The sequence below is a fragment of the Silurus aristotelis genome (assembly GCF_946808225.1).
Source record: "Silurus aristotelis genome assembly, chromosome: 10".
Lineage (NCBI taxonomy): Eukaryota > Metazoa > Chordata > Actinopteri > Siluriformes > Siluridae > Silurus > Silurus aristotelis.
Window position 1 is genome coordinate 744,666 of NC_139583.1, and position 15,000 is coordinate 759,665.

General features: G+C 45.5%; 2 protein-coding genes across 2 annotated transcripts in view; one reads left to right on the forward strand and one right to left on the reverse strand.

Moving 5' to 3' along the window:
• bnc1 (basonuclin zinc finger protein 1) overlaps window positions 1-8,087 on the forward strand; it is a 14,286-nt gene extending 6,199 nt beyond the window's left edge. The window contains exons 4-5 of the mRNA XM_083552282.1: window positions 1,831-3,533; window positions 3,922-8,087. Coding sequence (XP_083408408.1) covers window positions 1,831-3,533; window positions 3,922-4,522 — 2,304 coding nt within the window. The 3' untranslated portion in view covers window positions 4,523-8,087. The remainder of the gene's footprint in view (window positions 1-1,830; window positions 3,534-3,921) is intronic.
• LOC310732187 (RNA guanine-N7 methyltransferase activating subunit-like) overlaps window positions 1-15,000 on the reverse strand; it is a 139,416-nt gene that overhangs the window by 56,785 nt on the left and 67,631 nt on the right. The window lies entirely within an intron of this gene.

The window sequence follows — 15,000 nt, forward strand, 5'->3', positions numbered from 1 at the left end:
CACACACACACACACACACACACACACACACACACACTGTTAATAGCAGGTGTTTTTATCTACAAAAGTGAAACCTGTCAGATCCACACTCCTCCTTTTTCTCCACCTTTAAAGAAAAAAAAAGGTCCATTGGTGATGTGTGTGTTCAGTGGTAATCGAGCTGGAAGGTGAAATGTGTCTTCGTCTTCAGCTTTGTAACACACACCTGCAGCTTCAGATTGGTTTTAGGAGATAGCCATGATTCCCTTTATCATGATTGGAGCTCGAGTCCGAGCTGAACAGGAGCACATCTGGTCTACACCACGACGCTGCTCCCACCGTACTTCACCATGAGGATGGAGATGTTTAGTTCAAAAAACTGTGTTATAGAATTATACCCAGAAAGATCTACGTAGACCTCATCAGATAATTATGTTGTTCCACATGATAGATAGATAGATAGATAGATAGATAGATAGATAGATAGATAGATAGATAGATAGATAGATAGATAGATAGATAGATAGATCCTTTCATGGTTGATGCCTCATCCGGATGAAACCATGATGGTCCTTTTAGAGTCAGACAGAAGCAGCAGATGTTTATTTGGTGCTGGTTAATAGTGTGTGTGTATGATAATGAATTGATTTTCTACTTGTTTATTGGTTAAAAAGTGTTGCTTGGAACATTAAAGGAACATTAAATCTAGCTAACTTAGCAAACTATGTTTAAATGATGGTTGTCTTGGTAACACTGTATCCTATATATGTATAATATTGAAGTATACAGGATCTTGTTGTGAATCTGCTTCACACTCTTGGACTGAACATGTTTGAGATTAGTGTTTGACATGACCCCTGGAAGTGTTTATCTGCAGAGCCTGTGTGCTAACTTTTAGAGCTAACGTTCCCGATGGACATCTGGTGGTTCTCGTGGAATATTTATAAGGAAGAGTAGAATAAATGCACCAAATAAAGGTGTGCTGGTTTAAAAGCTGGCTCAGCTAACCTGCTTCCTGTGGTAGCTAATATGAAGCTGTTAAGGCTGAAGGACAGAAGGACATGCGAGAGTGATGAAAATTTCCAAGTCATTGATCGTCATGTTTGTAATGATTTTGAACATGTGGAGATGTTCCTCAGGCATAGTTTTTAAAATATTATTATTGTTCAACATGTTTAAAACATTTTATTTTCCACAATTTGTTCAAATAAAAACACAAGGTTTGGACTTATTGGAAAGATATCGTTAAACACTTCTCGATTGTGCACTTGTGGAGCTACGAGACTCGTAGGCTCCCTCCAGCTCTCATTACCGCTGTGATCATAGTGAATCATGTAAATACAATTTTGTCACTTTTTTTTTTTCCCCATTCGACACTCCAGTAGTAAGAGAGCTGCTCAATTTGCTGCTCGTTAAGTATTCAGGTGGTTGCGTGTGATTCTAGTTAGCTCGTCTGACGGCAGAAGTAAAGTCAAATCCTCCGCAGGCATATAAATGAATGCTGTATGATGAAATATTTATCTTGGTTATGGCATGAAGCTGCTGAATGACTTTGAAGGACTGCTAGCACTCATGTGTAATTACAGCTACACTCAATGCCTAACCCTGTACCTCCACCCAACTACCCCCCCCTCCAACCCCCACTGGGGCCAAACCCAATCATCAGAATGAAGAAAAACGATATTACAGATGCACTGTGGTAATTAGGGCTTTCATGTCCCGCTGTATTAGATGTATGGACAACTCTTTATGTCGTAGCGCTGTCAGATTGTCAGAGTTACGGAGTCCCGAGTGCCCGTGTTTTTCATTCATAATGCAAATGAAATTCTTTCCATGTGTGTGTTTGTATAGGATGTGGCTGGCAAAGTGCTGGACCGCTGGGCCATCATGACCTTCGAGGAGGAAATTGCGACACTGCAGCAGTTCCTCCGTTTTGGAGAGACAAAGTCCATCGTGGAGCTGATGGCTCTGCAGGACAAAGAAGGTCAGGCGATCATTGTGCCGACGGTCAGAGCGAACTCGGACATCCGGAGCTTCATAGAGAGCAGCATGCAGCGTCCATCAGTGCCGTCCACAACAGAGCCTCTGAGCAGAAACAATGGGCACCACTTTGAGAGTTTGGTCAACAACATGAGCTTCATGCTGCCTCTGCAGTTGCTTAACTCCGTTCCTGCACCACTGCTCAGGTCCAGAGCAGATTCCCGCCAGCAAGAGGTTCCGGCACGACCCGAAATCCTGGACTCAAACCCCGACACCTCCTCTCACTTTACTTCCGATGCAGAAAGAGAAGGCGTACCCATGGAAAGGGCGAGCACCAATTTAGAATCCGACGATTTCACACTGAGCGATAACTATTCCTCACCGTCGACCCCTTGCACACCCTCGATTAGCTCTGATATCGCCCAGGGGTCACCAGAGTCCAAAGTCCGTCCAGGAGTTGGGATGAAAAAAGGCCGTGTTTTCTGCAGTGCCTGTGAAAAGACTTTTTATGACAAAGGAACACTGAAGATACACTACAATGCTGTTCACCTCAAGATTAAGCACAAGTGCACTATCGAGGGATGCAACATGGTCTTCAGCTCGCTGAGAAGCCGCAACCGGCACAGTGCTAACCCGAACCCTCGTCTGCACATGCCCATGAACCGAAACAATCGCGACAGGGACATGAGAGACGGACTGAGTCCTGGGGAAGAGACAGAGAAGCGGGACCTTAGCAGACCTGTCTCTAGCTACATCAGCAACTCTGAGCCCAAACTTCACAGCTCCTTTCCAAGCATCAGCCACAGTGGAATCGTCTTCCCCAACCTGAAGACAGTGCAGCCAGTGCTGCCTTTCTACCGCAGCCTAGTAACACCTGCTGAGCTTGCCAACACACCTGGAAATCTGCCCTCCCTGCCTCTGCTGTCCTCCTCTTCAGTGCCTGTGAGCATAGGAGATGTGGAGAGCAATGCTGAGCCTGTGCCCAAGAAGAAATCCCGTAAATCCAGCATGCCCATAAAAATTGAGAAAGATGAGCTAGAAGAACGAAGCATCTCCAATGATGATGATGACGATCCTCCTGCTAGCAAGGCCTGTGGAATGGACTGTGTAGTGAAAACAGAATGTGATGAACATGGTGTTGTTCATCCCTCAATCCATTCTTCTGTTCTCAACCATTCTTCCCAAACAGAAGAACCACAAACAGAGAAGAAACACCAAGCCCAGGGGTGCAGTCTCACCAACTCATTGTCTTCCTTCAGCAACATGCAAAGAGACTTACATGAATTCGAGGAACAAACATGCAGCGAAGTCTTGGATCTCCAACCCACTGAGGAAGTGACACTAAGCGAACCTAATCCCCATGAGACTGAGGTCCGCACCGATGGCGTTAAAGGCCTACAGATGTTAGCAGATGATGAAGACGATCTTCTCCACCACTGCGATAGTTGCAATAAAACCTTTAAAAACTCCTACAGCGCCAGGATGCATTACTGCAGCGTCCACTTGAAGGAAATGCACATGTGCACTGTGGCAGGCTGTAACGCTGCTTTCCCGTCCCGCAGGAGCAGAGACAGGTGAGTTTTACAGAGCTGCTGGAGTCCAACACAACCAGAAGATAGGAGGTGTAGAATCAGTTCCACTTGTCTTTTTTATTAGTTTAGCAGAATAGTGGAATGTTCTGTCACCTCTGCAAAAACCATAGATGATGGTCTATGATGATGGTCACATGAGCAACAGTTGTAAATAACTATAAAGGTACATGTGTTCCTCATAGTTAAACAATATAAATGGAATAAACAGTATAAAGGTGATCCTCAAGATTCAATCATGTTCCTTGATTTGGTCCAGGTCACTATTCATTCTAACAGGCAAAATGATTCTTAACATCAAAGTAGGAATTTATAGGACATACCTCAAACCTACTTTACTGATTCTGTTTTATTGTATCGTTCTTCTCTTCAGACACAGTGCAAATTTGAATTTACACCACAAGCTGTTGACCAAAGATCACTACATCTTCAATCCTTCCTGCAGAGACCTCTGCACTGATTCTCACCCCGAATTACCTCCTAAAGATCCGCTGAGCCAGACCTCTGTTATCTTCAAGGGCACAAACCGCATGGGCCTGGTGTTTCCCATGAGTAAATCCTCTGAGAGCGTCGAGGATCTGGTGGAGGACGAGGCCGTTTTGGACCTAAGCACCAGAGGAAGTGGTCACTCTTCTTCCTGGGACTCGGATGTGGGCAGCGAGGAGGAGCTCCCCCTGGAGGACAGTGATGAGAACGAAAGTTGCGACGGGGTGAATTCCAGCTCGGTCGGTCTCGGGCAGCAGGTTAACAGCTCGTCTTCACCCATTACCTGCCACGTCTGCCAAAAGGTTTACAGCAACAAAGGCACATTCAGGGCACACTACAAAACCGTGCACCTTCGGCTCCTGCACAAGTGCAAGGTACCAGGATGTGAGACCACGTTCTCCTCAGTCAGAAGCCGCAACCGACATAGTCAGAACCCAAATTTACACCGGAACCTTCCGAGCAACAGCACCACCACCAATCAGGAGTAGTTATTTATATATATATATATAAATAAATGTACCCTAAAGAAAGCACTTGTTAGTGTGTAAGTGCAAAGGCACATGTCTTTATATATATATATTCTAGCTAAAATTCTCAATCATTAACTTTTTCACTGAGGAGGTTCAGAAGAATTTTCACTTATAATTTACAAATTGTGGTTTATTACTCAGTAAATTCAAATCAATGAAAAAGATTTGTGATGTGAATGCGTGGGGAAAAAAAATAATTGAGATAAGGCAAGTTGGTCTTACTGAGTTGTTGATATGTTAAGACAAAACACTTAATTCTACAGGAAATGGATTCAGTGGCATTCATAGCCACATTATCACCACCTTGAGCCGAGACTCTGCAGCCTGGTGGGAGACGTGGAGGTGAAGGTTTCAGACTGTTCATGAAAAGCCACACCGGGAGACTCTACATGGTTGCATGATATGATTTCATTTGCTTTTTTTTGTTATTTATTCCACTGCAGTTGAATTGCGTACAGATCAATCGAACGTATAAAGAGACCGTAACCGATACGTGTTGACGTCATTACAGAATGACGTGTACGATGGAAGCTTGACTCATTGTGACAATATGAGGTGGTATTAAAATACTGTTTAAAAGAAAGTACTTAATTTATCTACGTTTCCACACTTTCACCTTCAAAATAGTCTCCTGCACAGCAATACAGCGCCTCCCAGTGTTCCTTTCGAACATGTCCTGGAAGTCATCTTTTCAAAGCATGTGAAGAACCTTCTGCGACTCGTGCTGGATCTCCACAATGGTGTCAAAACGGCAACCTTCTAGCTGCATCTTCATCTTCGGAAAGAGGGTGAAGTCTGTAGGAGCCCAATCTGGCGAGTAGGGTGGGTGCGGAAGTGAGCTCATGTAGTTTCATGTGTGAGGAGGAGCTCGGCGATGGAGTGCTTATGTGGTCGCACTGCTCCCGATGCACACTGGATGATGTCTTTTGGCACACTGACTCATGAAGGTCGGTGCTCCCTGTGACTGTGCGTGCAGTCTTTGCTGCCATCTGTTGGCGTGTTACAAAACTAGTCTGGAAGCGTGTTGATGCCACCTCATACAATGTAATTATAGCAATTTATCCTGAAGCAGAAGCACATCGCTTTTCATTTGTGTGTTCACTACTTTATAAATAGCCTGATGGACTCCAGCACTGCTAGCGTTCGTCCATTACAGACTTTTTACACTGAGAACACTGATATGGCACATTTATTTTTATTATTTTATTGTTGTTCCTTTGGTTACAATCCCGGCAGCATGACAATCACTCTGTATACGGAATCATTAACACTAAAATGTGTAGGGCAACAAAACCTAGCAGCGGTGCTAACACAGAATGAAGCTGCTCAGCTAGCAGTAAGTCTTTTAACAAGAAAATTACAGGGAAGAAACGGTAATGTAACCTGAGACAAAAAGAGAAGGACGGCTTTCTTTTCAGGCTAGCAGTAACAGTAAGTCCACCTGAACTAGCAGAAATCCAGCGTATATCGGGTACAGCAATACAATTAGCATGAAAGCTACATGTGATTATGGTAAGATGCTAATCAGAGTTTGTTACAGCTCGTTTTGATTGGATAATTAAATAATTAATATCCTTATACTAAACCATCGCTCATGGAAATCTGTTGATCATGTGACAAGTTTTTGTGCCAAATAATTTGTAATTTTTTTACTTCCTGAAAGTTTACGTTTCGTTATAGCGATCATTGCAGAAGTGGGCGTTTCCTCGCCCTGCTGCACCTCGGTAATGACTCACTGGACAGATTACAGGGTTGCACCAAATGACTGCAACCCGCTGTGTTAGCAAACACAAGATTATTAGCATGACAGTATAGTATGTGAACACTCAGAACAGTGGGAGAAGAGTGGGCGGGGCCTGTGTGGTCATTAACATATTCACAGCTAGTGAGGACCAAATGATTTTACTTTATCTTATTTTCCTTGTGATGTAAGATTTTCTTTGAGCATGTGAGCATTTTTTCACAGTAGCCTTGTTAGCAATTATGCTAAGTAGGCTTCATTTGCATAATAATAAAAAACACAATGAAATGATTCATGAGATAAAAGTAGGAGGTTTTTTACTACTATTAACAGACACTCCATCGAATAAAGGGTGGAGCTAAAAAAAAAAAGGAAGTAACGCATTGTTAGGTCAATTTTTTCAGTAACGTGAAATGGCCTCTGCACCTGTGACCTCCAATAACAAATAACCAAAAGTATTTGCACATAGTGTCTAACCCCGCCCCTTTTCTCCTCACCCAGCATTACTGACCAAAACATCTCCATTGTGTCTACTTTACTTTCACCTGATTCCTGGTCATGTGACTTGATTTGAATGAAACCGTATTTTGTGAGTTTGTGTGTGTGTGTGTGTGTGTGTGTGTGTGTGTGTGTGTGTGTGTGTTTGTGTGAAGGTGCAGGATTCACCTGGTGTGTGATGGTCAGTAGTAGAACGCAGTGACGTTTTCTTTACAATTGTCGTTTTACGGTTTCGTGATAATTTTTGTAACATTCCATGAATTCTGTTGTGTTGCTGTTGTGTAAATTATTGTACAGTGTTGTGTTTTTTTTAGGAGATTTATTTGTTCCTATAAACACTAAAGCTGACCAAAGATCCTTCATTATAAACGAGCAGTATTAATAATAACAATAACAGGAGGAATAACTGTTACTGATGCGATCTGTGTTTGTATTTTGCAAGATTTGTTACCATTTGAAAAAAAAAAAAAAACTGGAAAAGATCTGTGTATTGTTGTGGCGTGAATTTGGGCGTGTCGCTGTCGCTGGGTGTGTGCTTCACCATGCCTAACCTTTTCAGACCTCCACCTCCTCCAATCATCTCTCTCAGCTCTCCTTTATAGCTTTTTATAAATCTGAACAAAACCTAGCTTAGCAATTTACCACCAAACATGATATCTTACCTCATGTTGGCTAACGTGCTAGTGACATTTATTAGCTTCTTAATCACCAAGGCAGGAGCTGGCTAGCTAACAAACTTTATTCTGCTAAACTACTACTATGTAGCTCATATTTTAAACACATTAAGCTAAATAAAACACGACTGATGATGATTATGAAGATGTTGATTGGTTAATCAGATTTACCTTTAGCTCTGCCCACAATGACCCAAATATCATGGCTGTTTTTATTTCAGCAATATAAGCTAAGTTAGCAAACACAACACTGCACTAACATTAGCTCGCTAACCAGCCTGATTAGCTAAGCAGTAGCAGTTTGTGTGAACTGTACAGAACAACAAGACAAACTGACTAATTATGACAGTTTGGCAGCATTAGCTATGCTAGATAGCAGCCTAGCTTGTGGATTTTAGGTGATATATTTTTTACAGTTCAGCACGCTTTACGCTACGTACATCCAGTGCGCGCCCAGTTACACTTAAAATGTCAAAATTAATAACCCACAGTTTTTACAGTATTGTTGTCGTCATGTCAGACTGATGCCACGTTTTCTCATAACTATTAAAAATATTCATGTTTTTATTCTTGGTTTCTTGTGACAAAATAAAAAGCCATGATTTCAGAATCTGGAGTCAAGTGTGTTGTCTTATATTTCAGTGCGTGTGTGTGTGTGTGTGTGTGTGTGTGTGTGTGTGTGTGTGTGTGTGTGTGTGTGAATTGACAAGAGTAATGTATATTGAAAGCACCATCCTCCCATCGATATTTCACATTTTTTGGGTGACCAGGAAGAGGAAATTCTTCAACCATGACAACCAGGGGTATAAATCTGAAGTAACACATGGCCCAAATTTCCTCAGTCATTTGTTATATAAGACTACATTTTGTATAGTTGTGTTGTTGATGCTGTGTTGTTGAGCTTCACACAATGAGATGTGGATACAAAAAATAAGCCAAAGCAATGAAATACTGGTTTCCACCATCAGGAAGTGTTATAAGCAGTGTTGGACAGTAACACGTTACTTTTGACAGTAACTAATACTGTAACACGTTACTTTTCAAAATAAAGTAACTCCGTTAGCGTGTGGTTTGTTACCCGTTGAATGAATTTAAATGAATGAATTTGGGCTGAAGTGTAGACTACAGTCTAACAGTCTGACCTGCTTACAGCAGAGACACATTGTAGGATTGGTGGATGAACCACTGTAAACAGGAAGAAGACGCACTGTGGACGTGTCTCTGTTTATTCAGGTCTGTGCGGCAGTAATGGCGAGTCGAGGCGAGAGCAAGACGAGTTTCTCAAAGTGGAAATATTATAATTATTTCACTTTAGTTGAGCATAAAGACAAAAACTTTTAAGTCAAATGTAAGTTGTGTGTTTCTGGTTCGAAGCTCGTATCTACTGCGATAAACAGCAACTCCAATCTGCTGAAGCTCCTCCAGGACCTCCATGCCTGAGGAGCTAGAAGCTATGCGCTAACCCGGTGTTGTGTTCTCATACTTCAGCTGTGAAAGGAACATGTTTAAGAGCTCAACACAACAGCAGAAGCCACTTTAGTGTTTGATTGTGAATCTATTATTCAGCTTGTTTTGTTGTTTATGTCATAAATCCTTGTGATATATTCAGTGTGTGCTGCTCTGACTTTAATATAATAGTGTTTAAAAATGACTCTGTGTTTAAGTCAGTTTTGTGTTTGTGTAGATTATAACACATAAAAGAGCATTAATGAGAACATTAAAGAAGCTTCTTTAAAAAAGGAACTAAAAAGTTACTTTTAACAGTAACGCATTACTTTTTGGTGTAAATAATCAACAAAGTAACTGAGTGACTTTTTAAATGAAGTAACGAGTAACTGTAACTAGTCATTATTTTTTAGTAACGAGCACAACACTGAATATAAGTCAAACTGGTATCAAACGTGGCATCATGGACTCAGCAGATATCAATAGATATTAGAACCTCTGAGTTAAAAGTGGGAACTTTAAGCAGGACGATGATCCAAATGTAGTGTCGTTCTGTGTTGTGTATTTTTGATGATCTGCACTGCTTGATACCAAAGACATCCACACCAATTGGATTCCTCCTTTTCTTTTATTTCTGGGCAAAAAAACAGGTGAGCATTAGCAACGCTACTGCTCTTCCTACCCAAAAGTATTTAATACAAAACTTTATAAGCATCATAACATTTTTATGAACTAATTAAATTTAATTACTGAATAAAACAACGGGCAGCAATGCACTATTTCACTCCCAGCCAAGAAATGACTTATAAAAATGTTAATAGCTGAAGAGAGACGGAATCGTTCCTCTGCTCTGTAATTGTCAGAGTTCCACTCAGCTACAACTCTAATCCATCCACACCTACGTGACCTCAGCCAATGGGCTCACTGCAACCATTACTACCAACTAATTGCCTCAAAATAAAAGACCTGATGTAAAATCTATTAAATAACATACAATAATGACAAGAAGAATTATAATAATAATCTGGTGTAACATCTATCTGCTACAAACATACATCAGAATCAACATCAACATCATCAAGCTTCTGCCATGGCTGTCACAGTGTCCTGACCTAAACCCCACTGAAAACCCTGTGGCTCAGGGAGAACTGAAGCAGAGTGTCCAGCAGCATGGACCTCCAAATTTTGAAAGATGTGGATTCTCTATGGAGGAATGTTCTTAGATCCCTTGTCATGTATTCTGTAACCTCATCTGCCATTACAGGAGAAGACTCAGCTCTTATCTTGGTCACAGGTTCTGACTACAAGGGTGCCAATAATTGTAAATAAAACTCCTCAATGCTGAGACATGATCTTGATATGAGGTGTTAATCCACGGCCAGGTGCAAGACCTTCTATCATTTCTCCTCACACTGTTCTTCACCTCCACATCGTGCTCTAACATCCTGTAACTGTGGATGATCCCTAATGTATAAGAGCTGAATATATGCAGTCTGTAGCTGTAATATATTAATATGTATAATATAGTAGAATGTTCTTGTAGATAAATTTATAAAGTAAATTTGTACTGGATTAAAGTTATAAAATGTTATCAAATAAAAAGTATATTTTAAAGTGTAATATTGCACAAAAGTGAAATCATTTTTACTGGTTACGGTTAAACCCTGGTTTCTGTTCTGTCTGTAAGGAGACACTTTTCCACATCATCATTGAGACACTCTGCAGATCAATACGAGTTCAGATGTCACATCCAGAACACTGCCACTGTCTTTATCAGGTTAGTGTAGGTCTGAGAGTGCAGGAGAAACCTCAGCATCATCTCAATGTGGTCTTAGTGCTGTCTCAGCATGGTCTCAGGGTTGTGTCAGCATGGTCTTAGCAAGGTCTCAGTGTGTTTTCAGTGTAGCTTCAACGTAGTTTTAATCAACGTAGTCTCAGAATGGTCTCAACATGGTCTCACCGTGGTCTCTGTATGGTCTCAACCTGGTCACTGTATGGTTTCAGAATGGTCTCTGCATAGTCTTAGCATGGTTTCAGCATGGTCTCAGCATAGTCTCAGCGTGGTCTCTGCATGTTCTTTGCATAGTCTCAGCGTTGTCTCTGCATAGTCTTAGCATGGTTTTTGCATGGTTTCAGCATGGTCTCAGGATGGTCTCTGCATAGTCTTAGCATTGTCTCTGCACAGTCTCAGCGTGGTCTCAGCATGGACTTAGTATGGAATTAGCATGGTCTCTGCATGGTCTCAGCATGGAATTAGCATGGACTCAGCGTGGTCTCTGCATGGTCTCAACGTGGTCTCTACATGGTCTTAAAGTCTCCATATCAGGTTTAAAATTCACATTTGAGAAACATCTTTTACTCCAAACATACGCAACAATTACACAACACATGTACATAAATACATACATACATACATACATACACACACACATACATACATAGACACATGCATACATACACACATGCATACACACATACACACATACATACACACATACACACATACATACACACATGCACACATGCATACATACATATATACACACATACATACACACATACATACATACACACATACATACACACATACATACATATATACACACTGTCAGGCTGCAGACGCGGAAGCCGATATAGTCCGATCATTGTCCCTTTTATTTCAACAACCGTACAACACAAAAACACTCATAAGCCGTTGAAAACAACAAACAAAGACATCCGCTCGATACGCGTTGTCCGCTATGAGTTCGAATGTCCCAAGCATAATCCATAAAGCCTTCTGCAATGAGTAATCCAAGTCGGAAGTGGAATTCGCATATGCAGCCGGCGGTCGAGCAGCCACGCGATTGTCCAGCTTGACAATATAACGACCGACAGCCTGTGACTCAAGAACGTGAGTTTATGTAATCTGATCTTTCATGAGCCACAGCTGTCGGTAATCTTGGGGAGCAGCGTGACTGCTATCGAGGGGGGCGTGGCAGGGTGGATCTCTGACAGCTACAGACGGGGGCGTGGCAGGGTGAATCCCTGACAGCTACAGAGGGGGGCATGGCAGGGTGAATCCCTGACAGTACCCCCCCCTCCAGGGGCGACACCTGACGCCCCAAAACTCACCTATGCCAGGCGGGCCAGGGCACTCCGAGGAAGGCCTCCTTAGACGCCTGGGAGCAACGGAGGCCTGGTGAGCATCCTCTGCGAAGAGCCGGAATGGAACAACACCTTGCAGGAGGATCCGGAACGGAGCCACGCCCTCGGTGCTGACGGGAGGCTGAGTAAAGCCCCTGGCGGGGATTGGAGCCGGAGCGACCTCCATGGCGGGGAACCGGAACTGAATGGCAACCATGACAATGACCGGGGAGTGGAGGACGTCCCGGGCGGAGACCAGGAACGTCGTACCACCCTCTGAGGGACCTGGAGGACCGACGTCGCCATCAGAGGGACCTGGAGGACCGACGTCGCCGTCAGAGGGACCTGGAGGACCGACGTCACCATGCGGGGATCCTGGGGGCGATCCGTTGTCCTGAAGAGGACCTGTGGGCGAGACGTCGCCCTCTGTGGAGCTTGGATGCGATCCTTCGCCCTGCGTGGAGCTTGGATGCGATCCTTCGCCCTGCGTGGAGCCTGGATGCGATCCTTCGCCCTGAAGAGGACTCGGGGGCATTCCTTCGCCCTGAAGAGGACTCGGGGGCGAGACGTCGCCTTCTGTGGAGCCCGGGGGCGAGACGTCGCATTCTGTGGAGCCCGGGGGCGAGACGTCGCCTTCTGTGGAGCCCGGGGGCGAGACGTCGCCTTCTGTGGAGCCCGGGGGCGAGACGTCGCCTTCGGTGGAACCCGGGGGCAGCGGTTCGACTTTCCTTTCGCTGTCCTGGAGCCGGGGTGAGTGCACAGGGAAACCCCTGGGCGTAGGAGCGCTCCTTGGGACCCTTAGGAGCAGATCGGAGCCTACTGGGCAGCCTGGAAATGGGGTGAAGCCTGCCTGGAGATCCACGAGCGGAGAAGGGCTCGCCTGGAGGTCCACGACATCAGTGGAGCTCTCTTCGGGACACTGAAGCGGAGACAAGCTCGTGGGGTCGCTCGGAGGTGGAGACGAGCTCTCGGAAGGAGCCTGGAGCAGAGTCGTGCCCTCTTGAGGGACCTGGAGCTGGGCGGAGCTCTCTGGAAGGACCTGGAGCTGGGCGGAGCTCTCTTGAGGGACCTGGAGCTGGGCGGAGCTCTCTTGAGGGACCTGGAGCTGGGCGAAGCTCTCTTGAGGGACCTGGGGCGGAGCAGAGCTTTCCGTGGGAGAGATGTCGCCTTGGAAGGGGCTCTGGGATGTGGCGTCGTCTGGAGAGGGACTCGGAGGAGTCGCTTCGCCTTCTGTGACCGGAGGTGTCGGCGCGGCGCTCTCGTGACGACTCGGTGGCGGCGCGGCGCTCTCGTGACGACTCGGTGGCGGGAAAGCACGCTCCTGGAGACTCTGTGGCGGGAAAGCACGCTCCTGGAGACACTGTGGCGGCGCTCTCGTGAAGCCTCTGTGGCGGCGCGGCGCTCTCTTGAAGCCTCCGTGGTGGCGCGGCGTTCTCGTGAAGCCTCCGTGGCGGCGCGGCGCTCTCGTGAAGCCTCCGTGGCGGCGCGGCGCTCTCGTGAAGACTCCGTGGCGGCGCGGCGCTCTCGTGAAGACTCCGTGGCGGCGCGGCGCTCTCGTGAAGACTCTGTGGCGGGAAAGCACGCTCCTGGAGACACTTTGGCGGCGTGGCACGCCCACGGGAACCTCGGAACAGAGCGGCACGCCTGTAGAAGCTCTGTGACGGCATGGTGTGCTCGCCGACGCTCGGAGATGGTGTGGTGCGTCCACGAGAACCCCGGAACACAGCAGCACGCTGGTAGAGACCCTGAGATGAAGCAGCCCTCTCATCAAAACATTGGGGCTGAGCTGCAGGCTCATGGGAGATCCGGCACGGAGCCGCGTGCTCTTGAGAACCTTGGAATGGAGCACCTTCCTCCTCAAGGGGACTGTAGTGGAGATCCACCACCTCTATCCCCAACTTCCCCAGAAGCAGCCCGCTGAATTCGGCGATTGAGCCGAATTTGCCCCCTTTGGCGCTCCATAGTGAGCTGGCTTTGGCAAGAACTTCTCCAGACAGGAGGGAAATACAGAGGGCAATCTTGGCTCGTTCGGAAGGAAACCGGGAAATGTTACCAGCCACATACTCGCCGATGCCTTGCAGAAATCCGCCCAATTCGTCTTTTTTCCCCCGAATAACGAGCCGGTAATCCCCTTGCGCTCTCTGAGGGGCGTGGCGCAGCCGCGCTCTCATGATCTGGCTTCTGTGGATCTGAACCGCGAGAAGCGGCACTGAGCTTCCGGAGGAAATCCGAAGCCGGGTTCAGCTGCCGATCCGTTGGGGTCGGAATCCGGAATGGCGAATCCGCGTTCGGTTTAGGTCGGTCGTTCTGTCAGGCTGCAGACGCGGAAGCCGATATAGTCCGATCATTGTCCTTTTATTTCAACAACCGTACAACACAAAAACACTCATAAGCCGTTGAAAACAACAAACAAAGACATCCGCTCGATACGCGTTGTCCGCTATGAGTTCGAATGTCCCAAGCATAATCCATGAAGCCTTCTGCAATGAGTAATCCAAGTCGGAAGTGGAATTCGCATATGCAGCCGGCGGTCGAGCAGCCACGCGATTGTCCAGCTTGACAATATACCGACCGACAGCCTGTGACTCAAGAACGTGAGTTTATGTAGTCTGATCTTTCATGAGCCACAGCTGTCGGTAATCTTGGGAAGCAGCGTGACTGCTATCGAGGGGGGCGTAGCAGGGTGGATCTCTGACAGCTACAGACGGGGGCGTGGCAGGGTGAATCCCTGACAGCTACAGAGGGGGGCATGGCAGGGTGAATCCCTGACACACACATGCATACATACATACATACATACACACATACATACATACACACATACACACATACATACACACATACATACATACACACATACATACATACACACATACACACATACATACACACATACATACATATATACACACATGCATACATACATACATACACACATACATACATACATT